General features: G+C 35.8%; 1 protein-coding gene across 3 annotated transcripts in view; it reads right to left on the bottom strand.

Annotated features, from left to right (window-relative positions):
* YES1 (YES proto-oncogene 1, Src family tyrosine kinase) overlaps positions 1-26,326 on the bottom strand; it is a 50,442-nt gene continuing 24,116 nt past the window's right edge. The window contains exons 2-12 of one of the 3 annotated variants that reach the window (XM_036418041.2): positions 25,052-25,324; positions 20,946-21,045; positions 18,232-18,330; positions 16,820-16,923; positions 16,575-16,724; positions 14,868-15,023; positions 14,519-14,698; positions 9,186-9,262; positions 7,970-8,123; positions 4,872-5,003; positions 1-3,293 (exon numbers count right to left, since the gene is read on the bottom strand). In XM_036418041.2, coding sequence (XP_036273934.1) covers positions 3,085-3,293; positions 4,872-5,003; positions 7,970-8,123; positions 9,186-9,262; positions 14,519-14,698; positions 14,868-15,023; positions 16,575-16,724; positions 16,820-16,923; positions 18,232-18,330; positions 20,946-21,045; positions 25,052-25,316 — 1,626 coding nt within the window. In that variant the 5' untranslated portion in view covers positions 25,317-25,324 and the 3' untranslated portion in view covers positions 1-3,084. Of the gene's footprint in view, positions 3,294-4,676; positions 4,718-4,871; positions 5,004-7,969; positions 8,124-9,185; positions 9,263-14,518; positions 14,699-14,867; positions 15,024-16,574; positions 16,725-16,819; positions 16,924-18,231; positions 18,331-20,945; positions 21,046-25,051; positions 25,325-26,326 lie in introns of those variants that run through there. The other 2 variants (XM_036418042.2, XM_045574912.1) reach the window with 2 other exon arrangements.

Below are 26,326 nucleotides of genomic sequence, written 5' to 3'. Positions count from 1 at the left end.
TTTAATGAGATGAATATTTAATCTTGGAATGCAAAGGACTTTTTAAGCATAAAAAAGGAGGCTTGACAACATACAAATGTACAACTGAAATGTCAAAAATATTACATGCAAAATTAAAAGACAACTAGCAAAGTAGGGAAATATTGATGCACTATTACTATATTGTAAAAAATATTTAATATATATTTACTAAATTATGTTTGACTAAATGTTACTCATCTGAAATCATCAGGGAAAAACAAAGCCAATAATTTTAGATATATATAATAAAAGGTAATACTAATACCTTATTGAAAATAACATGGTTTTGACTGTCCGTTCATAATTTAGTATAGTTTTATTTTCATTATACTTATAGAAGTTAAAATACACAGAAATAGGCTCATGTATTTTTTCATTTCTAGAAAATTAAGTTCCTTATGATCAAAAGTGGTTATTCTATTTTATATTCTTTAACACAGATTCTCTGAGAATAGCTTAACTCAAATTACTTAGGTTTCTCTGTTCAATACATTACCTGTAGTTGCTGATATTACTTAAAAAAACAAAACAAAAACTTGCAAAAATAATGTCATTCCCCTGACATGGAAAATAAACCACATAGAATGAACTTAATAAAGAACTGATTTAACTCTGCTCAAGAGATAGAACTGAAAATGTTTTTTTCTAAATACTTTGCTTTAAATACCAATTTTTAAAATCTGGTGAGAAAATATGAATAGTGGCAAAAAAATATAAATGGGTGCATTCAATGAGAATTTTTATTTCAATTATCCACAAAACAATATTATAATACTTTATAAAAATATGAAGTTTTAGGCTACCATTATTTATTTTAAAAAGTGTTTGTGCTATAAGGTTGTTTTTGCCAACTTTTTTCTGAGGGGGGGGGAAGAGGTTAAGGGTCAAGTTCCACAGTAAGATACTGAAGGTGAAAAGGTGTTGGGAGAAAAATCTTCAAATGTACAAAGCTGTTTATTTTTCTTGGCAAGTTAAAAATACATAATCATTTAAACTGAATACACAGTGAGTTAGTGTTATTTCCTTACTATACAAATGATATTATAAGGAACAGCTCCATTTAGTCAAAACCAAATGAATACCATCATCTTTTCCTGGCTTATTTTTCTGAACAGAATTAGTACATAAACATATAATTTTATTACCCTTTTTTAAATGCTAGAAAAATTATACCATAGTTCACATGAGCCCTTTAAAAATCTGATGTCACAGGTTGCTGACATTAAGAGTAAAGGTGACTTGATGGCAGTCTTCACAGGAAGATCCTCTTGGAAGAGGGATTCAATGCTAAGCAGGTTACGTAAACATAAGAAACCACCACAATTTTCAGTACCAGAACTATTGTCAACTTGCATGAAGGTCTTCTGTCACATTTTAAAATAGTTTTAAATTTCCACATAGATCATGGCACAGAATGTTCAATGTAATGATCAGGTAAGTGATGGTAGTTAAAAACTATATCTCTAAAATAGGGGGACCTATTATATTGTTTTATTTAGTGTGACTATAAAAGAGTATGTTTAAAACATAAATACCAGACATTTGTCAGATTCAGTTCCTTTGCTAGATCCTTAGGTTAATAATGTTGTTATTCAAATTCATATTTTGGAATTTCTGAGTTAGTTATAAAAATCAGTCTTATTTTGTATACTTCACTTCGGTACTTTAAATGAGCAAAAACTGTCCCCCTTCTCACCACTGTTATTCTAAATAAGTTTTCCACTTTAAATCAACTAAATTATAAAAGGGGAAAAATTCATCACTGTTAAGTATATTTTAAAAGTGAATATAGATTCAAACACGAATTTGAAAACTGGAGTTTTACAAATGTTTTGCATAAAAATTGTATCACTGGAATTAGTGGGAAGCCTTAACTTGTTATTTTGAGGCTATAACAATCATTTAGTGTTTATGGTTAGATGAGTCTTTCAGTCATATCTTACAACTCTTAATATCTCAAAAAATAGATGAGAAGCTTTGAGTGCCAGCAAAGCCATTTTGTCATTCCATAAATCAACATTAAACATAACATTCCATCTCTCTATCTGTAAAACTTTCACATTTTTCTTTTCTCATATTTCTTTTAAATACAATTCTTCTGTTAGTCTATATGCAACAAGGGCAAAAGTGCATTCAAGTCCCTGATCTAGTGATATTTTTACATTTGTGGCACCCATCACACCATAAGTACATACTTAGTAATATCTCATAATACCTATTTAAATTCTGGGATTTATTTTTTTCATGCTATTCTAAAGATTGGATATCTTAGATTGGATAGTACAATTTCATTAAATATTGCCTTTAAAAAATCAATGCAAACTTATAAAAGATTAACTTACTTTGTAACTACATTCATTATTCCAAACTGAGCTTTTCAGAAAATGATTTAAGGTGAAAAAGTTCTACTTTCCAGTCCCACAAGTTTGAATTTTAACTGATGCACTATACTTTCAAATCCCACTGCTGTCGCCTAACACTTAGCCAAGATTTAGATGTTGCTTATATTCTTTTTTGTTTCTAAAACACCTTGCTCATTTCCATGCAAGGGAGGCATATATTAAAACTGCATATTAAATTCAACTTACAAAAAAAGTTTGAGAATAATGTGAGCAAATTTAAAAAATGGAATGGAATCATTTGGTCCCATTAAGTTCCTTGATTTTTAGATCTTATGGCATAACTGTTCATATCTCCCACGTTTTATCTATAATGATAAATTTTTCTTAAAAATTCTGAATGTGGGGAATAAAAGAAAGGAAGCGACTTATGAACAGTAGCCTTGTTGCTTTTCATTGCCATGCTATCACTCACACTGTCATCAATATCTTAGCTATACTTTCTTTGGACCCTGAAATAAGTTGAAGAATTCATCACTGGTACTTCAGAGTTTAACATTTGGAACACAAAAAAGTGGTTTTGTGCAACCATATCTGGAATTCCAGTTTACCGTTAAAAACATGCGGAGTGAAGGTTTTCTTCTTTTGATTCCTGTATGTGAGGAAGTCTATGTAAGTTTTTTACATTCTGGCAGGTTTGTGCATATGAAATAGGCTACTTGGATTATAAATTTTCTCCTGGCTGGTACTGTGGCTCGGTTGCAGTGAAGTAGTCCTCCAAGAAGGACTGAATATATTCAAATGTTGGCCTTTCATCAGGGTCCTTCTTCCAACAAAGTTTCATTAAATCGTGTAGAGATTCTGGACAGCCCTGAGGGCAAGGCATCCTATATCCTCGTTCCACCTGTTCCAGCACTTCACGGTTTACCATACCTAGCACACAAGATTCAAACATTAAAAACCGATGAAGCCTTAGAAGCATGAACAGACTGTTGAACTTCAGAGGGAAGGCAGGGGAGGGGTTGTGAAGAGATCAACCAATGAACTTGTATGCATATACGCATAACCCATGGACACAGACAATGTAATGGTGAGGGCCTGAGGGTTGAGGGGAGGACAGAAGCAGGCTGGAAGAAGTTAATGGGGGGAGGGGGGGGGGGAAGAAGAGAAGGAGGACCTATGTAATACTTTCAACAATGAAGTTTTTTAAAAAAATAAAAAGATAACCAATGATTTATATGCATAATCTATGGATGCAGACAATAGTGTGGTAAAGGTAGGGCTAGAAAGGGTCAATGGGGGAAAGAAAGGGACATCTCTAATACTTTCAACAATAAAGATAAATTAAAAAAGAAAAAGCTCTGGCCAGTTTTGCTCATTGGATAGTGTCGGCCTGCAGCCTGAAGGGTCCTGGGTTTCATTCCAGTCAAGAACACATGCACAGAATTTAGGCTTGATCCCCAGTAGGGGGTGTGCAAGAGGCAGCCAATCGATGATTCTCTCTCATCATTAATGTTTCTATCTCTCCCTTCCTCTCTGAAATCAATAAAAATATATTTTTAAAAAATGACGCCAACCACCACTAACATATAACGAACCTATTGTAGAATCATTTCATAATATATATGTAGATCAAACCATTATGCTGTATGTCTTAAGTTTATATAGTGATGTATGTCAGTCATTTCTCAGTAAAACTGGGGGCAGGGGTGGGGGGTGAATAAAATAAATCCCCTAGCCACAAACTGATTCAAAGTATATTAAGTTTACTTAGTGAAATTATTATTTTAACAAAGAAATAAATTAGTTTTTTTCATTCCACAGTAAACCTTACTTTCAATACTAAAGCCTTCAAAAGGCAATCCCAATTGATTAATGAAAATTCAGGGTGGTACTTTGAGGTTCTGATATTAATAGTTATTAATTATCAAATGTGGGCTAATAAGGAACAGTGAGCAGTAGGATAGTGTTTAAAAGAACTTTCAGTTACAAACTCAGAAGAAAACGTTTTAGTCTTGGTTTTGCTAAGGACACTTACTATGTAATTTATATCAAAGTCACTTTTCTGTAACCTGTTTAACCTTCTTCAAGTTATTACACAGTTCCTTTCTTGTATTCCTTTGTAACTCCCCTACCTTCATCCACAGCTCACTCTGTTATCACAACTTGTAAGAGAGGGGCTGGGAGAGGGAGGTTGGGGAGGGCAAGATGAGGCAGGATATTAAAGATATATCATCTGAGAGAACAATAGAGATAAATAGCGCTTTTGGAAAATACCCTAAGAGAGAAAGCTGAAGTCAAAGGGGGCAAACATCATGTGTTTACCCTATCTCAAGGATTGTGACTCTCTTGGGTTGCTATCCATCCAATGCCAAAATAGAGAGAGAGGGAGAGAAAAATAAAGAGACAATGAGAGAAGAAAAAAAGGCCTTCACCCTTACATTCTGCTCCTAATAATCTCCAATTAACCCACTAATGGGATAAACAAAAGCTAATAAAATGCAAGCTTACCTGGATATGGCACTCTGCCCTTTGTTACCAGTTCTGTCTGTAGAATTCCAAATGACCACACATCAGACTTTATTGTAAACCGACCATATAGTGCAGCCTCAGGAGCTGTCCATTTGATTGGAAATTTTGCACCTAAACAGTATTGACATCTTGCTTAAGTAAATTGTTTTAAAAATCTATTTGTGTAAATAATGGCATAAGGAGGGCTAACTTTCTTTCTGTCACTATCTTTATTGTATATGCCACCAGTTTTAAATTCTTCAAAAGTGCAAAATACATGGGAAACATTTTTTAAAAATATTTAAAATGTGGAATCTAAAATAAACTGATGAACAAAATAGATCAAAGACATTGAAGCATACAAAAGACTGATGAATTTCGGGGGTGGGACTGGGGTTGGGAAGGATGGGGAAAAAGATAAAGCAAAGAACATATATGCATACTAGAGGCCCCGTGCACAAAACTCATGCACTCGGGGGAAGGGGTCCCCCAGCCTGACCCGTGCCCTCTCACGGTGTGGGAGTCCCGTGATTGATTCCCACAGCCCCAAGAGATAGGCTGGAGCCGGGGTCCTGCCTCCATGGTGGGTGCGGGGCTGCGGGAGCCTCAGTGGAAGTATACGGCGGGGACCTACCCGCCTTGTGCATGCAGCCATCTTGTGATGGTGTGAGGGCATCATGGCATGATGGCATGAGGACCAACTAGGCTTTTATTAGTAAGATATGCATAACCCATGGACATATATGTATAACCCAGGGTGGAAATGGGGTGGAGGGGGTCAATAGAGGAAAAAATACTTTGAACAATGAAGACCAATTTTAAAAAACAACAACAAAATGTGTGTTATAGTCCTGGCTATTGTGGCTCAGTTGGTTGGAGCATCATCCCATACACTGAAAGGTCATGGGTTTGATTCCCAGTCAGGCACATATCTAGGTTTCTGGATCGATCCTCTGTCAGGGTGCATATGGGAGGCAGCTGACTGATGTTTTTTTCTCTTTCTCTGGAATCAATAAAAACATAGCCTTGGGTGAAGACGAAAAACAAACAAAAAATTAAAAAACACACACATGTATTTTAGGACTGGTAACTTTTAAGTATGTCTATCACCTAACATCTATAGCTCATCATTGGTTGAAGAAGGCGTATTCTGTTGGGTTCTAATGTCTACTGTTTGTTTTTGTTTTTTTTTTGTTTTTTTAACATAATCTCTTTTTCATTTTATGAAATCTCTCTGGAAGATTTTATTGTACTATAATTTTTAAAAGTCTATATATTTATTATATGCTTTTTATGCATAAGACTTTCTGGTAGTTGTCATGGGAGAGAAAAGCATAGCCTTCATGTAGCTTATATACTTACTAGTGCATGAAATTCGTGCATGGGTAGGGTTCCTAGACTGGTCAGCAATCAGGGCTGATCAAGGCCTGCGGGCCGAGTGGAAGAATGGTGGGAGGTGGGGGAGAGGAGGGACACAGGAGCTTGGCCACTGGTGGCTGGGGGCTGGGGGAAGGACAATAGGAGTTTGGCCAGCCAGGGGAGGTTGGCTGTGGGAGTGCTCTGACCATCAGGCAGCAGCTCCTGCATTGAGCATCTGTCCCCTGGTGGTCACTGCGCCTGTATCTATATCTATATCTATATTTATATCTATATCTATATCTGTAGATATATAGACGCCCAGTGCATGAAATTCGTGCTGGGGGAGGGGGTGTCTCTCCGTTCATGAGCCCTTAGGGGATGTCCTACTGATGGGGAGTGAACCTAAGCCAAGGTCTAGTCTCCCTCTGTTGGAGGCAACCGGGCTGATCAGGGGAAGGCATCAACCCCATCACCCTGCTGCTGCTGCTATTGTCGGCCGCCGCAGCTGCCAAGGTGTTTTCATCAATACGAACTCCAGTCCCTTCACCATGAAAACGACAACTTTATTTAGGCATTCTCAAGATGTCTCTTTCAGAGGATATGACATCTCTTTCTTTTTTTATCCTCACCTGAGGATATTTTCCCATTTGATTTTTAAGAGAGCGTGGAAGAGAGAGGGAAAGACAGAGAACTTCAATTGGTTGCCTCTTGCATGAGCCCTGACCTGGGCCCTGGCCAGGGAGGAGCCTGCAACCTTGATCAGAATTGAACCCGACACCCCTGTGGGTTTGTGTCTCCACTCCAGCCCCAGCAGCCCAGGGTTGCAGCTGCAGGGCTGGGGCTGGGGGCTAGCCCCCCTGCCTGTTGTTCTCTCAGGCTCTGGGCCCATGCCAGGCCCCTCCTCCTGAGCTGGTTGTGACCGTTAAGGTGTCCTGGCCTAATTTACGTATTAATAAATACACACACACACAGGCCTGGTGCACGAAATTCATGCATGCGGGGGTGGGGGGGTTAGAATGTGTCCCTCAGCCCAGCGTGCACCCTCTCCAATTTGGGATCCCTCTCACAATCCAGGACTGCTGGCTCCTAACCACTTGCCTGCCTGCCTTCCTGCTTGATTTCCCCTAACCACTCTGCCTGCCAGCCTGATCACCCCCTAACCACTCTCCTGCTAGCCTGATTGATGCCTAACTGCCCTTCCCTGCAGGCTTGGTTGCCCCTACTTGCCCTCCCCTGCTGATCTGATGGCAGACAACTGCCCTCCCCTGCTGGCCATCTTGTGTGTTGGAATGATGGTCGATTTGAATATTATCTCATTATATAGGATAGGGCAACTATAGGTATTTTACATACTTCAAGTGATTTCTATCTATATGCATATAGTGTTATAAAATAGTTATTTAGATGTCCAAACAGCAGATCAATTTTCACTAGCACAATCACAAAATGTTTCATTCGAAAGGGGGCAACTGCCCTGGCAAGTGGCTAAGTGGTTAGAGCGTCAGCCCACACACTTAGGCGTCTCAGGCTCAGTTCTGTCAAAGGCACAAGCCTGCACTGCAGGTTCAATTTCCAGCCCTGGCCAGGAATCATGTGGGAGGCAGCCAATCAATGTATCTTTCTCACATCAATATTTCTCTCTCTCTCTCTTTTTCCCCCCTTCCACTCTCTCTAAAATAAATCAATGAAAAAAAAAATCCTTAGGTGAGGATTAACAAACAAAATAATGATAATTTTACCTTGTCTTGCTGTATATTCATTGTCTTCAATTAACCTTGCTAAACCAAAATCTGCTATTTTGCACACAAGATTTTCTCCTACAAGAATATTAGCAGCCCGAAGATCTCGGTGAATATAGTTCATTCTTTCAATATATGCCATACCATCAGCAATCTTGGAAAGAGAAAAACAAAAAGACACATGATACAAAGGAAAGGAGGGATAAAACAATTTTGGTTAGTATTAAGTTAGATCACTGAAAAGTCATATATCTAGAAAGAAGATAACAGGGCATAAACTTGCAGATAATAGGAAAAAATAGAAAATACTGTAATTGAGAAGGAGAAAGATAGGGAAGGAGAATGGGAGGTAGGTAGGAGAGGAGGGAAAGAGGAGGAAGGGAAGGAGAAACAACAGAGATGTATGTGGCCCACAAAGCCTAAAACATTTATCTGGTTCTTCACAAAGACAGTTTGCCAACCTCTACTGTAAAATGTCCAAGAGCCTTGAACTCAGAGGTGTGGGCTAGGTGTGACACATGCTAATGTTTCACAAGGCAGTTTCTTACTATAAAGTTTCTCTAAACTTCATCAGATACTTGAGATTTCCAAAAATACTATTTCCTTAGGAACAGCCATCACTCACTGTCTAAAAATTTATGTTAAAATATAAATACATGCAGCCCTGGCCAAGTGGCTCATTTGGTTGGAGCATCATCCCTTATACCAAAAGACTGTGTGTTCGACTCCTGGTCAGGGCACATACCAGGGTTGTGTGTTCCATCCCTGGTTGGGGCATGTATGGGAGGCAACTGATAGATGTTTCTCTCTCAATGATGTTTCCTTCTGTTTCTCTAAAAATCATTAAAAACAAGCAAACAAAAAACACATCCTTGGGTGAGGATTAAAAATATATACTATGTAGATTTTATATTTGTGGATGCATTACGTTTCTGAAAGGCCATATGATTCAGGACAGAAGTGTATGGTAGTTACATACTTGGTTCTAATACTAATACTACCTGAATTTTAAATAGCTCTGGTCTTCAAATACAACATTATCAATAATTACATTATCTGTAACAAGGAGATAAGACTGGATTAACTCTAATATCTCTTCCAGTCCTTATATTTCATGATTTCATTATATAAACAATAGTATTCTATTAAAATTATTTTACATGTTTAATGCACACTTTCGATTCAAATGGATGATACAGGTATAATATACAAGTACCTGAGCAGCCATATCAACCAATTGTGGGAGCTTCAAATATTTTCCATCTCCCTCCTTCAGAAAATCTAATAAGCTCCCTGTAAGAGACAGAAAGATATTCATGGAAAATAAGCAAATAAATCACATCACAATACAAAAACTTCAGTTTTTCAGTCTTCGGTATTTTTTGTAGCTTGGAATTTCTGAATAACTATCTTTAAGACTCTAGAGGCCCTAAACTTTAATTTTACATAATTTTCTTTTTAAAATATATTTTATTGATTTTTTTACAGAGAGGAAGGAAAAGGGATAGAGTTAGAAACATCGATGAGAGAGAGACATCGACCAGTTGCCTCCTGCACACCTCCTACTGGGGATGTGCCTGCAACCAAGGTACATGCCCTGACCAGAATCAAACCTGGGACCCTGCAGTCTGCAGACTGACGCTCTATCACTGAGCCAAACCAGCCAGGGCTATATAATTTTCTTGATAACATAAGAAACAAGAAAAATGAGATAATCTCACCAGATTATAGGCATTCCTTCCTTGCTTTGATCAAGATCAACAGTTCAAATTTTGATTCAAAAAGTAGTATAGATACTTACATATTTTTAAGTCAGTCAGAACTAAGAACTCAAAACAACTGGGAATATCTTGGGATACTTAAATTACATCTAGGTGGCTCAGTTGATGTGGAATTGTTAGTCCAACTAACCTCTCTCAATTTCAGCAGAAGATACGGAACAGCAAAGTATTATGAATAGCAGCAGAGAAAAAGGCTAGAAATGAAGTCTAGCTGCTATTCCTCCATTACTGGTTTCAAATAGACCATGTACCTCAATTTAATCAGGAGAAAATATCACATAGACCTAAATTAAGACACATTTTATAAAACAACTAGGAGCCCAACGCGCAATTCGAAATTGCACAGTGCCGCCCACTCTTGAGTTGCTGTTCTGGCCCTGCCTTGCTCTCTGGCCCTGAAAGCAGCCATGGCTGCTACTGATCAGGGCCTCCCACAGTGCAGGTGCCACGGAGGCCCCGCCACCCCATCCCTGAAGCTACACATGCAACCTCCTCCTATCCGGTAGACCCACTACAGCGTCCCGGTTACCGTATTTTTCGGACCATAAGACGTACTTTTTTCCCCCCCAGAAGTGGGGGGAAAAAGTCCCTGCGTCTTATGGTCCAAATATAGCCTACACATATACTTTAAAAAAAAAGTTTTTTTACTTGCCCGGCTCTGTGTGGTCTCTGTGTGCTTGCCTGGCTCTAAAATGGTTCTAAATGCTGCCGTTTACTTTATAGGGTTGATTACATGTGTTTATGACTGTGATGTTGGGTTTTAATGCACATAAAATATTTTAGGACACTATTTGTTTCAGAATCTTTTTTTCTTCATTTCCCTTCTCTAAAAACTGGTGCGTCTTATGGTCCGGAGCGTCTTATGGTCCAAAAAATACGGTAATTAGCACATTTCTCTATTTTTTATATATACAGACCAGAGGCCCGATGCATGAAGATTCATTCAAGAATGGGCCTTCCTTCTCCTGGCAGATGGCACTGCCTTTGCCCTGGCTGGAGCCGCCAGGGTAGTGTGGAATGTCTGCCTGTCATCATGGCGACAATGCAAGTGACCCTCCCACAGCCGCTTGGCACCTGCATATGCAAACTAACCCGGCATCTTTGTTGGGTTAATTTGCATATTCACTCCTGATTGGCTGCTGGGCGTCATGAAGGTACTATCGATTAGCATGTTACTCTTTTATTAGGTAGATGGTACCATTCTCTTAAAAAAAATAACAATGTTATGAAAGACATGATGAGGTACTCTCCAGATTAAAAACCAAAGAAAAATTACAACTAAAAGAAATTGATGACTATGGATTAATTAGACAATGGATCAGGGAAAAATTGCTGTAATTAAGGATATCACTTGGATGACTGGTGAAATCTTAAAATAGACTACAGTATTAGATAATAGAATTATATCCATGTTATAGTTCTTGAACTTTATCATTATACTGTAGTTATATAAGACAATGTTCTTGTTTGTAAGAGAAAAACATTGACATATTTAGAAATAAAGGAAACATAATGTCTGCAATGTACTCTCAAATAGTTCAGGGGAAAACCCTTTATTTTATATATTGATGATATATCTAGTTAACAATTGACAAATCTGGCTGAAGTATATACAGGAATTCTTCATATTATTTCTGCAACTTTTCTCTAAGTTTAAAAGTATTTCAAAAGGAAAGTAAAATAAAACAAGACAAAGAAAGCCCTTTCTATGTGACATGATTATAAAAGAAGGAAAATCATGTCTTAGTCTCATGTATAAAGTATCTAAGTCAAAGAATATCTATATTTCTTCTGAACTGTCTACTAAGGGGAACATGTTACTGTGTTTGCCCATTTATCTGCCCTTTCAAATTATTTACCAAGGCGCCACTACATGTGAGGCACTGTAAAAGGGTATAAAGGATATACTGATAGGTAAGTCATGGTCTCTGCCCTTGAAAAGATATTGATCTAGTATGAAAGTCTAGTATATAGATCTATAAAATATATGCAAACAAATAAATATTATATATGAGTTATACAAGTTATTGTAACTACTACAGTAGAGGCACAGTAGATAAATTAATTCTACAGACAAGTTAGAAAAGGCTTCACAAGAGAAGATGCATCTCAAAAGAAGAATGGGGGCAAACAGGGAATTCCAAGAGGGAATAACAGGTACAAAGTCTGTAATGCATAAAACAGGACAGGAGACTCAGGGAACTAAAAACAGTTCTTCCTATGCAAGAACACAGAGCCCAAAGATGAGAATAAGGCTGTAAAAGAAAAGAGTCAGAATCAGCCGAAACTGGTTTGGCTCAATGGACAGAGCGTCGGCTTGGGGACAGAACTCGGGTTCGATTCCGGTCAAGGGCATGTACCTTGGTTGCGGGCATATCCCCAGTAGGGGGTGTGCAAGAGGCAGCTGATCGATGACTCTCTCTCATCGATGTTTCTAACTATCTCTCTCCCTTCTTCTCTGTATAAAATTAATAAAATATATATTTTTTAAAAAGAGTCAGAATCAAGTGTATAGAAAAAAAGGCAAAAGATAGTTCTTTGATCAATACACTAAGCAGGACATCATTCAGTGTAACAATAGATAAGTGCTAAAATATTTTGTGCAAAAGCTGCAGAGCATAGAAATCTGGGATTGGAATTTGTATCATTGTGACAATTCTTGTTCTCTGATCTTTAACCAATCACAAAAATATCCAATCCCCTTAAAATGTTTCTTATATCCATTTATCATAGAATGTTTTGGATCTTATTAGTGGTCCATAACTTTTTCTGCCCCATAAGTTATTCTGAGAATCTGATGAAATCTATGAACTCTTTCCAGAAAACGTACTTAAGTTATGCAAAAATTGACACATAGTAACTTCAGAAAAAGTTCATGGGCTCGAAAGCTCATTCACAACTCTGACAGTAAGGATTCAATAAATAACAGTGAAATAAATTGAAAGCAATTCTTAAGCTTGTCTCATATACCCCTCTCTAGACTTATTTCCAACTAGTGTCTTCTACTTCTGTACTTTTCACTAGCTATTTCTCATTTCCTCAATCCTCTTAGCTCTGTTCTTTACACATCCATATCCTTCATAACCATAAAGGCAAGTCAGGACTTGTTTCTTCAAGTCCTGTAGCTTCATTTGTTTATAGTAAACTGTTACTTTTATGCTGAAAATTAACTCTTCAAAAGTCTAGGTTTTTTCTCTCCAAATGTAATCTACATTTGATGGACTGGTCAAGAGATAAGGAAACCAAATTCCAGGTGAAAGAACATGAACAAACTCATGGAAACAAGAAGCAACAAGACCCTTCTGGCCAGAAAAGTGGATTTATGTGAAAGCACATGAGGCAATATGTTTGGATGGATTATAGAGGGCCAATTGCAAGATGGGGAATTACAGAATTTTAAAAAACAGAAGGGATATTTATGACCTAACATTTTAAATCTCCCATTTAAAAATAATCCTAACCCAGCAACCTGACAACAAGACTTCTACCATGCTTCCCCCAATAAAATAATTCTTGAAATCAATACACAAAGCTAATGGACCATTAGCTTTAACAATATTCTTAAACTATCAATATTTTGATTTAAAGCCTCCTCTTTGTTGTCTTTTCTTCTCTTTCTAGTTCATCTAATGCACTCTAAAATGGGGTATTTGGCAGTGGTTTGCAGGAGAGTTTCCTTCCAAAAAGTGCCATGTGCTTTGGGGCTTTGATATGTTTTGGCTATCAATAAGTAGGCAATGTCAGTTATTTTAACCTTTTGTTTCTTCTATCCCTTTTAGGGGGAAACATTTCCTATAGCAACTGTGTAGCCTGTAGTTGACCCTGTCACCACTAGATGGAACCACATTGTTGGTCAAGATGAACTACTAGAGAGGGATGACATAATAATCAGTGTTAATATGAATGACTCATTAAAGAGTTTAAAAATGTAGATAAAATTCAAGAAGGTAAAAAGGGAGCCTATCAGCATATTTTATGACTGGCTTTTCTTCCAAAGCACATTAGGCAAAGGGAAAAGGAGGGAAGAGCAACAACTTTCCCTTGTTTTTAAACCTGGCCCTAACCAACCCTGGAACTAGAGATCCCATCTTGGGTTTTGGGAAAATGGAGACATTTCACCTGACAGTACTGAAAAAGGAATGTTTCTAGATGCCTGAGTATGAAGGTCATGCTTATATTAAAATGAAATAAAAATTAATTTCTTTGATTTAGTATCAAAGATGTATCTTTCTGATTTTTTATTTTCCTAGCTATTCCATTTCCTTTGGTCACATGAAATTAAGGACTATTTATTTTCAAAATAAATTCAGCCTACTTATTTTCCTTTTAAACTCTGAACTATCCTTTGGAATAACAAAATATCAGATTTTTTTCTTTTCAAATGTCTACATAAAAATCTCAAATTAGAAAACACTAAACAGCCGAAACCGGTTTGGCTCAATGGATAGAGCGTCAACTTGGGGACGGAACGGTCCAGGGTTCAATTCCAGTCAAGGGCATGTACCTTGGTTGTGGGCATATTCCCAGAAGGGGGTGTGCAAGAGGCAGCTGATCGATAACTCTCTCTCATCAACGTTTCTATCTATCTCTCTCCCTTCCTCTCTGTACAAAATCAATAAAATATATTTTAAAAAATAAATAAAGTGCAAATATCCCTTCCATTTAAAAAAAACAACACTAAACAATAAAAAATTGTATGGATAAAAAATTGAAGACTTATTTCTAAAAATGTATTAACACGGAAAATAAGAGAATTATGTACACATACCTTTTGACATAAATTCAGTGACGATATAAATTGGCTCTTCAGAAACAACAGCATATAGTGGAACAAGTTTATCATGTCTTAATTTTTTCATTATCTGAGCCTCTTGAAGAAAAGCTTCTGGCATCATTGTACCTGGTTTTAGTGTTTTGATTGCTACTTTTGTGGTTCCATTCCATGTTCCTAGAGAAATAACACTTTTACTATTTTGATCTATATTTGAAAAAAATTCTTAGCAAACTTCAATGAGCAACAGGGACTTAAAATATTTCAACATATCTTAAAAATTGTGGCATTTTTATCTATGGCAAAACAATTACAAAAAACACACACAAAAGTTCAGGCTTCTTACCCATCCATACTTCACCAAAACATCCTTGTCCTAGTTTAACTTCTAGTCGCAAAGATTCTCGAGGGATTTCCCAAGCATCTTTTGCTAGACCTTGAGTCTGGGGTTTCACAGTTGGACATACAGTTGTTAACTTATGGCATAAGCCATCAGCATGTTCTAGATAAATGAATAAGCTATATTGTAAAATGAATTACTTAAAAAAATTAGTTACATGTAGTATGTCAATGTTTTAAAAAGTTGAAATTATAGAAAACAAAAAATATAATGTCCTATCAGTTTTTTAAATAAAAAACACAAAAAAGGAATTATACATAAAAAGCAAAACACACAAGAAATGAAACATTTTATTAATTACATTTAAAAAGTTATGTATTGAATACTTATGTCCCAGTTATTGTGCTAATTCAGCAACTTTCAGATATCTCATATAAATGAGTCTTGGAAAATTCATCAACACTCTCAATGTAATCTAATAAGTAAATGATGGAGATAGGATTCAAATCCAGGGTCTGGCTGCCTCCAAAGTTCTTCTTTTGACTACTCTTCCTTATTTATTTCCAAAAAGAATGCTACCATTAATTGTTATTTCTGAAAACCACTAATATAAAAAGCATACCAAAAATCAAGGGAAAGCTTCTTTTGGGAAACTAATTTTTAAATATGGGAGACACAAAAACAGGGAATCCCAATTTCATGATGGCTTGACTTGTGAATCCTGTTTATGCAATCTTTCTTATTGTAAATAAGACATGATCCTTCCCATTCTCAACAAGTAACCACGCAAACAGACAGGCTAACAATTGCAATTACAACGATGCCACTGTTTGGCAACATGTTTGACCAATGTCAACACTGAAGGATGACTTGTTAAACTCAGTTTGCATCTGTTACTGAAGAAGAAATTGCCATTGGAACTTCCCCTCCCCTAGCATTAATCACTTAAAGACTATCAGATGCATTAAAGTATCAAATTGACAATGAAAATTTTTGAGATAGACTAATATTAAATACCTTTCAAAGGTCCTTGAAAAACTAAAGAATGATATAGGTTAATTTTTCAGGAAAAGAAAAATGCATCTTCACTGTGTTTATACTTTCAGGAAGTCTCATGTAGTCCATCTCATGCAGAAGAAGATAAACTAAAAGGATATCTGATACCACTTTTTAAGTTTTTAGCTTACCTTCTTTTTTTAAAAAAAATATGATTTTATTGGTTTTAGAGAGTGGAATAGGGAAGATGGACCCATCAACTGCCTCCCTCGTGCCCCCTACTGGCATGTGCTCTGACCAGGAATCGAACCAGCGACCTCTCTGTGCATGAGATAACACACAACCAACTGAGCCACGGCGGCCAGGGCTACTTTACCTTCTTAATAAGTGTTCCTAAATAAAATATTTGTCTTTGCCTTTTTATTTATTGTCAAAATCTATCTTCATATTTAGCTGTCATGAAATGGAACTCGAATGGAACTATACCAGTAAAATAAAAAGACTCAAATGATGATAATCAGATTTTAGCACATCATCCAAGAACCCAATTCAGGTAATAAGTATTATCTGTTCCTCATTTTAAAATTAGAAAACAAAAGACATCCCGTGAACACATATTATGTGTAAAGGAACATGCTAAACCTTAAGAACATGAAGATATGGATTCTGTCCTCATAAAATACAAGAAATAATTTACATCTTTGAAATATTACATACCTGTGTAGTGTTTAACCAATTTCTGCAGAGTTTCAAATTGTGCTCTAGTTGTGATATAGTATCCACCATTGTCAAGTTTCCTAATTTTGTAGTGTTTCACATTGTCACCCTTTACTTCATCCCAATCACGAATAGAAAGGGAATAAGCACCTGGTGGAGCATGAAGAAATGAAACCTTTTGCTATATCTTTCTCAAACTACAGCCTAAGATTTTTATACTTATATCAACATAACAATATTCATACCTTTAGTAGTTTCACTTTCTCTTACTAAGAAAATACCTCGTTGATTTCCAGGATTCAGAAGTAATCTTTCAGCATCTTTTCTCCCCATTTTGCCAAAATACCATCTGGAAAAAAATAGTGTTCTGAGTTAGAAAGGTGTTAAGGGTAAGAAAAATTATACATAAGTATTAATAAGAATGGAATAAGATAGGGTGGATGAAAGAAACAGCTACAGAACACAGCTTGAAAATACAGTAAAATATAATAAAAACATTTATTATTAGATAGCTCTATTACAATTATTACTGTCAGAATATACTGTCATAGTATTTCCATGTTTTGACTATTTACCATGTCTCTTAAACTCCACATGAGTCACAGAAACAGTAAATAGAGAAGGAAAGACCATAATGGCAGACAGAGCCTTCAATCAGTGACAGATGGAAATACTAAGACCATAGTAGGAAGAATAAAAGTAGTTTTCTGGCAATAATGTGATCATCTGTATTCAGTAACGTGCAAGTAAACCATATCAAAATTAGGAACTCTAAATTAGTGTAGACATTACAGTCTCTGCCATGAATGATTTCAGAATAGTGGAGAAAAAGAACAAAAGAATGTAATAACTGCCAAAGCAGGACAGTTATGGAGACAAATTACGTATCATTAATAAAAGCACTGGCAAGAATACCTACTATGTGCAATACCTACTGTGTTAATGGCTAGGCAGTGCAGTGAGAAAGGGGAAGAAGCTCAATAAATAATGCCTAATATTATTATTTTTGTTTTATCCTGGTGGCAATTGGTAACTATTAAAATGAAGTAGCATTTATGGATGCAAGATAAACTTGGTTTAAACCTAAAAGCGATGTCACCGAAGGTGAACTTTTTAAAAACAGTAGACAGAACTCCTAGATATCCTCTAGCAGGCTTCTCAAATTTGATATTATGCCTTGTACATTTCTCTTTCCCTATGTGTGCAATTCCCCCCTCCTGAACTTGTTGAGAGTAAGTGGCAAACATGCTGAATCATTGCCCTAAATCCTTCAGGGTATACATCTAAAAGACAAGGATTCTCTCCTACACAGGAGCAAGCACCTATGTCAATAAATTAACACTGATATACTACTACAAACTGAGGTAAATTTTTGGAGAAAATGCTCAGAATACAAAAAAGGTTAATAAAATTTTAAGTGAAAAGATAAAGGCATAACAATACAGTATTAATGCAGATTCATTTATAATCCTACTCTAAGCAAGTATTATGGCATTAATTATTAATTTTTAAGTAACATTTCCTATTAATATGTTACATTAGCTGTATTAAGACTGATATGTAATTGTGTGTGTGTGTAAAGTTGTGGCTAAGAAGAATGTGCATTAAAACATTTAAAAAATCAAAACAATTAATAAAATATGAAGTAGTGTCATACTCTTCTGCTTGAATGGAATCGGCAGGGGCTACATAATTGCTAGGGATATAGCCATTCTTTCCTGTAGCAATTGATCTTGCTTCCCACCAGTCTCCTTCCCTGCAACACATAAAATAACAGTTACCACAAGGTAGACTACTGCTTGAGATAGATGTATTACAGAGTTGTCTTGTAGCTGAAGGTACATTTTTTAAATTATGCATTCATGTGATCAAGAATCAACTCAAAGGATAATATTTAAAAATAGGTTATATGAATTAAGGGAACAAAGCTGAGCAAAAGCACAATTACATTTCTGCTTCAAACCAAAACAAAACAAAAATTACACTTTTAGTTAAAAAGGTCACCTTTTTACATTACTCTTTCAACCTAAGACAATAAACTATACTGATAAGACAATTTGGAAGATGAATCTTTCAAATTATTCGTTTTTGATTAAATGTTCTATAAAATTCCCCCATTTGAGTTGTACAATTTAGTGGGTTTTAATATACTCAGAATTGTACAACTATACCACAATCAATCTTAGAATATTTTCATTACCGCAAAAAGAAACCCCATATCCATTAAGAGTCATCCTTCCATCGCTCTTCTGTCCCACCCCCACCAATGCCAATCACTAATCCACCTTTGGTTTTTATGGATGTACTTATTGTGGGCATTTCATATATATGCAATCATACAATATATGATCTTTTTGACTGGCTTTTTCAAGTAGCAAATCTTTACAAGATTTACCTATGTTTGGCATGTGTCAGCAGCTCATTCTTTTTTATTTCTTTTTAACAGTGCATAAAATTATGATTTTTTTTAAAAGTCATTTTAGGGGGGAAAAATCAGGACACTCTACAATTCCTGTAGCCAAAATCTTAATGGGCAATAACAACAAAAATTTTAATTCTTAGAATATATACAAAAATATTACCCATAAATATGCAAGTAAGACTATAAGCAATTCACAACACAAGAACTATATGTAATTTGAAAAACCCAAGCCTTGACTTTTCCAAAATTACTGTGGAAGAAGCAAATATTATTAGTCTCTAATGAGCAAGATACAAAAATGGGTTCCAGTATTAAAAATTAAATGCATTTTTGCTTTAACGGAGAGAAATACTGAAAGTATTTTATTTAAACTGAAATTCTGTAAATACTTGATGTACATTTACTTTCTAGAAAACAAAGTGGAAAATCCTTTGGTAATTCAAATACTTATAAATTCATATACTTGGTTTGTAGTTTCCTGTTAACCATTCATTGATTCATTCAAACATTTATTGAATACCTTCTTAAGTGACAGACTTTATGAAAGGGTATGCTGAAAACAAGAGTAAAAAGATAGTCCTTACCCTCCAGAAACTCAGTCTAGAGTAGAATTTCTCAACCTCAGCACTACTGACTTTTTAGGCTAGACCACTCTTCGTTCTGGGGGCATGTCCTATGCATTGTAGGATCCTAGGATGCTGAGCAATATCCCTGGCCTCTCCTCATTAGATGACAGCAATAACAAACTGACTGTAACAACCAAAAATGTTTCCAGACATTGCCAAGTGTGCCCTGGATGATTTTGCCACAGTTTGACAACCACTGGCCTAAAAGAATAATAAGCAAGTGATAAGTTATAATTCTAAATTGCAATGGCAGCTATGAGTTAGGTTTGCAATAGGATGCTCTGTAAACATTTAAGAAAGACACTTGATCCAGCAGGAGGTAGGTACTAGGCCAGGCAGGGGAGGAAGAATGTCAGGACAGGCTTACTTGAGAAAGGACATAGGAATAAACATTTTGAAGGATGAGTTGGGTTGGTCAGACAAAGAAGGGGGGCAGGGAATGGAGAAATCACATTCCTGGGGGAGGAAAATCATATATGTGAAGGCCTGGAGAAGATGAGAAGCCACAGTATATTCAGATAATTGCAAGTAATTCAACATGGCTAGGCAGTGCAGTGAGAAAGGGGAAGAAGCTCAATGAATAATGCCTAATATTATTGTTATTTTTCTTTTATCCTGGTGGCAATTGGTAACTATTAAAATATTTTAAAGCAGAGAGACATGAACATATTTTATGTTCTGGAATAATAACTGGTAGCAAATGAGAATAAGGATGGAAGAAAACATGACTGGAAGCAAAAAGACCATAAATAAATATTTTAAGAAGTTACAAAGTGGCTGCTATGCTTGCTAATAAAATTATGGAATCTATTTTCCATAACTAGCAATGGATTTCCTATGGTGGGCCATTAAATGATAAAAAGTCTAAGAGTCACTTAAGGAAAAAGCCACTTAATTCAGTCAGTTGGGATTGCAGAGGTTCCTTACCTGGCCTTTTTCCTTTTTTTTTTTTTTTTTTGTAAGGAGAAACAGATAATATATTTAAATCATCTAGTACTTAGATAAATACTAGTAGGAATATAAAATTCTCTTTATAAAGATTTTTTTAAAGTAATGTACTTACTTATATATTCCCCCTCACTCTTCATTCTTAAATCTCTACTGTTTATGGCAGAACCACAGCAGCACAATTTGTAGAAGTAATAACTTCTGGCTACATCAGTAGTATTCTGCCACGTGTCTAAAGAAAACAAATGCATTGTCCACCCGAATGGGCAGAGGGCCACACCCCACCACTCTCATCTCGGAATCATTAACTAGCTCAGCAGTAGTTTCAAAGTAAAGACTCAATGATTGTCAGTATTTCTCATTCGTAACACTTACGTATTGTTAATTATTTGAAATCTTTCACCCTTCTTAAATGAAAGGTCTTCTGTAGTTCTAGCTTCATAATCATATAAGGCCACAAATATAGTAACACCACCTATTGGAGGAAAAAGACCAAGGTAAATTATGTAGATAAATTAACAGAAGATAAATTAAAAATCTTTGCCACAAAAAGGCTAAAGCATAGTTTTTTTTGTGTGTGTGTTTTTTTTTCCTGGTCTTCAGAATCTATTTTTTAAAGTTGAAAATTGGGAAGCTGGCATGTTCAAATTAATAAGATACTCTCTTAAGGCCTTCTATGGAAGTACTATACTCTACAAATTTTAAAATTCAAACCCAGAGACACAAATTTAATTTTGATTCTCTGGCTTGAAAGACAAAGTTCAAATCACTTCTTTAGCAGAAAAAGCATCAAACTACAAGGCATTCATTGTTTAAATTTCTTATAAACAATGAGTAAACATTTCGATCCTTAAAACTAATCATTAACAGTAATAACTAAGGTTTTAGTAAGATAATTATGTTTAACATTCAAATATAAAAATGACATGTTTTTCTTAGCAATTAAATTATATGGCTGATATGACTTATAAATTTCAAAAAATAACTATGTCTTATATGGCATGTGTGCAGATGCTTAAGAGATTAGCACACTTCAACAGCCAAACTATTATTTGCAAACAAAACAAAGTATAATAAAACAGATTATTTCATTTATCTAGCTTCCAATCATATAATACTACCTTTTGTACGTTTATGTGTCTACCTAATGTCTAACAAGCATTTAAAACTTACTAGTTACAAAAACGAAGGTAATGATTTTTCTCCTCTAACCTGCTACCTGAATGTTCCCTACCTAAGCAAATGACACTACTAACCAACCAGGTATTCAAGACAAGTGGTTCTACCTCTAAAATATCTACTTTCTTCTCCATTTCTACTGCTGCCACTCTAATCCAAGCCCTGTTCCTTCTCACTGGGACTTCTGGTACTATTGAGAGTAGCAGCCTCCTAACTCCTTGTGTATCAGCTTCCAGAATGAATTTCTTTCAAAAGGCAACTCAATCATGATAATCCTTAACTGAAATGTCTTCAATAGCTTCTTTCTGGCTTTGAATAAAACCCAAACTTCTTACCAGTCTACAAGGTCCTGAGTAATCCTGACGCTTTAATCCCAAATCTTACAATTCTATCCTGCTCATATGGGCCTCCTTACTACTCTTCAAAAACTGCCAAATCCATGTGTACCTCCTAAACTTTGCAGAAACTCTTTTCCCAGTTCTGCATAGGTTTAGATCATTCTCAATAATAAAACTTCAGCTCAAATAATTTCTTCTCAAGATGCCACTCCTTGATCATCTAAAAAGCCTTCACCAGCCGAAACCGGTTTGGCTCAGTGGATAGAGCATCAGCCTGCGGACTGAAAGGTCCCGGGTTCGATTCCGGTCAAGGGCATGTACCTTGCTTGTGGGGGGTGTGCAAGAGGCAGCTGATCGATGATTCTCTCTCATCGATGTTTCTAACTCTCTATCCCTCTCTCTTCCTCTCTATAAAAAATCAATAAAATATATTTAAAAAAAATAAAAAAATAAAAGGCCTTCACCAATGTTCTGGTTAGTTCATAGCATTTAAGAACTGTTAATCACACTGAATAGTTGTTTATATAATTACTGTCCAACCTTTTAGGGCAGAAACCTTGTTTCTCTCACTTACAACTCTCTATAACTGGCATACAGACACTCCATATTTATTAATAAATTAATGTCCATGAACAAATTACTTCACATATATAAACTGCTTTAGGCCACTAAATTATGTCTTAAAGTTATCAATATTTACTTTAATCATTTTGAATTACTATCTTTCCCAAACATATAATCCTGAAGATAATTAAAATTTTTGCTGATGACTGATAAATACCCTCATGGCCATCTGTTACTGAAGTATTTAGAGTTGGAGGGCTGGAATTAGATTGTAATTGACTTTCTGAGGTCCATAACTCCCCACAGGAACAGTCTAACAGAATTAGTGTATGGTATCCCTCTGGTCACTATTATTGGTTCAGAAGCAAGCAGACTGAAGGGACAAATTTATAGTCCATGCTTATAGAAGAGAGCCCTCTTTTGTCCCATTGGTTGTTAGCCAAGTACACATGTTACTCAATTTGATGCTGGCAACTGTTTTGTCACAGTCTAAAGATAAAGTGGACAATCCAAGGACCGCAGGAGAGAGATCAAAGAAACTTGAATTGTTGATGACATGAAGGAATCCTGGAGTTCATCCTACCTTTTAAGCCAGCTATGTTTTTTTTACTCAAGGGAAAAGCATCCTAATATGGGATCCTTCATAAAATAACTCGCTCTTTTTAAAGTTTCTAACTACTTTTTTTTTAAGGGCATTTCCGGCTCCATTAAAGGTTGTCAGCTCTCACTTCTTGCTGTTCTCTGAAAGGATATTATGATATAAATAATAAATAGAGTTCTAGAATAAGACATTAAATCTGGGCTCTCTCTGCTTATTATCTTTGACTCTAAAAAAATAATTTAAACTCTAAGCATCAGAATTTTTCTCTTTTAAATCACTAGTACCTAATAGAAAAACTGTATTATCATCACCATTTTGCCATTTAATTAAAATTTAAGTATAGTGGAACATCGGCTCTTGAACTTAATTTGCATACATGTTCGACAAGCGATTTGTTTGAAGACTGATTCATTTTTTCCCATTAGAAATAATGTAAACTGAATTAATCTGTTCTAGACCCCTAAAGATGATTCCATTTTATTTAACCTTTCTTATATACAATACAATGTCTAATGCAGCATTTTTCAACCGCTGTTCCGCGGCACAGATGTTGCCTGGTGTGCCGTAGGTGCAGACAAGACAAGAATTTTATAATTTTTCACTATTTTGTTTACTTAATATTTCATAATAAAGTAATTATAAAATACTTTCTTTGTGTTTATTTGATTCCTATTCAAGAGAATTACTTTATATATAGTCAATATAGGCACAGAGTTAAATTTTTTTAACATTTTCTAATGGTGGTGTGCCTCGTGATTTTTTTCATGAAACAAGTGTGCCTTTGCCCAAAAAAGGTTGAAAAACACTGGTCTAATGTACTGTTTAATCTATAAACACATCTTAAATTTATTGAACCATCCCTACTAGCCTTAAATGAATTTTTAATATATCACTGCCTCCAAAATGCTAACACTGGCTGTTTTTCGTTTATTCAATCAATCATCAACAGTTTTTCTATCTATTCAATTGCCTGTGACTGTTTTTTTGTGAACACTTTTACAACCTTAGCAACATAAATACTCTTGATGGTCTTTATGTTTTAAAATTGAGTTAATCACTGATTTCTCCAACAACAAAAGCATCCTCTTTTTTGTTGCCTGAGGGATGCTTTTGTCATGCTGAGGTATGAGCATAAAAGGGTTATCAGGTCAAAAATTGAAGTTTTGGTCAACAACGGAAACATTTCTTCTCTGAACAACTTGGTGGAGAATCGCACTGTTCAAGATGGGAGATGTTCTAGAAACGAGGTTTGACCATAATTACTAATAGAGGATAGCACTTTACAATCCTGAGAAATTGCAACATTTTTGAGGGAGAGGCATGTTTTTAAATTTTATTTTTCAATTACAGTTGACATAGTTTTAGGTGTACAACATAGTGATTAGACATTTATATATCTCATGAAGTGATCACCCCGGTTAAGTTTAGTATGCATCTGACACCATACATAATTATGACTATATTCTCTATGCTGTATTTTACATTTTGTTTTAAATCTTTATTTCCTCAGTGCCAGCCACACAGTAGGCACCTAATAATTACTTGAAAAATGAATTAATGAAATTCTTAATGGTGTAACCTGGTTCATAATCACTACCAGTTTATTACCAGATTTCCCAAAAAAGATATCCATGTATACAAAAACACTTTAATTTTTATGTAAAAAGACTTTAATTTTAACAAACTTATTTAAAAAGTCAACAAGTAAGTTATCTTTCTTACAGCAGGCAAACCTTATGCATGTATTGCCCAAGGTCATATTCTCAAACTTACAACGGAATTGTCCATTTAAATCTCACCTGTTAAACCAGCAGGATATGAACTTGGCACCACTGAGAATGAGGAAGATGCTCCTCCAAAAGGTGTCACCCCTGAGGATCCTCCAAATGGTGTCAGGGAAAGACTGCTAAAATTAACAGATGTTCCCTTTGCTGCAGAAGACGGTGTTGCTGGTGTGTGTTCTGTTCCATAATGGCTTACACTTGTACTCACAGGTTCTGGAGTGTTTTCTGTTCTATATTTAATTGCTGGACTTTTATTCTCTTTACTTTTAATGCAGCCCATTATAAAATCTACAAAAGAAATAAGGTAAATACTTTGAGAAGCAGTTAACATAAAGGATATGTCAAAAAGATGCAATTCAAAAGTTAACTTTAAACAGCATTTTTTCTCCTGCAAAAAGTAACATTAAAATAAATAAATAAATAGATAGGTAAATTACATCTAAAATATAATTATTTCAACATATCAATATACAAGTTTTTAATGAGATGTTTCATATGGGTTTGTGTGCTAAATCTTAGAATCTGGTATGTATTTTAAACTTACAGTACATCTCAATTTGGGCCAGGCACAATAGCTGTATGTAGCTAGTGGCTACCATATAGGCGATAAGACACTGCCCCAATGCTTAATCAATTTGAAACCCAATCTATCCTTCCAATTTCATCTCCTATTTTTTTTCCCCCCGAAATATATTTTTATTGATTTCAGAGAAGTTGAAGGAGAGGGGGAGGAAGGGAGGGAGAAACATCAACTGGCTGCTTCCTGTACTCACCCAGAAGGGGGATGAACTCGAAATCTGCTAAGTGCCAACTGGGAATCAAATCACCACTCTTTGGTGTGTGGTACAATGCTCCAACCAACAGCTACATAGAGTCATGTTGGCCAGGGCTTGGGAAGATTTCTATATGAACTCTCACCTTATTCCTTTTTCTTGGGTGGGGGAGGGGTGTGTGGAAGAGTAGGGGTGGGGCTTACTGGCCTAATTCCCACCCTACCTCCAAATTACTGGCAATACATTTCTTTCTTTCTTTTTTAAAAAAAAAATGTATTTTATTGATTTTTTTACAGAGAGAAAAGGAGAGAGAGAGAGAGTTAGAAACGTTGATGAGAGAGAAACATCGACCAGCTGCCTCTTGCACACCCCCTACTGGGGATGTGCCCGCAACCAATGTATTATACATGCCCTTGACTGGAATCGAACCTGGGACCTTTCGGTCCGAAGACCAATGCTCTACCACTGAGCCAAACCAGCTTCGGCTGGCAATACATTTCTTAAAAGTAAGAATTAC

The sequence above is a fragment of the Pipistrellus kuhlii genome, unplaced genomic scaffold (assembly GCF_014108245.1).
Source record: "Pipistrellus kuhlii isolate mPipKuh1 unplaced genomic scaffold, mPipKuh1.p scaffold_m20_p_6, whole genome shotgun sequence".
Classification (NCBI taxonomy): domain Eukaryota; kingdom Metazoa; phylum Chordata; class Mammalia; order Chiroptera; family Vespertilionidae; genus Pipistrellus; species Pipistrellus kuhlii.
The sequence above is the reverse complement of the archived record's forward strand: the minus strand, read 5'-3'. Positions and strand labels throughout refer to the sequence as shown.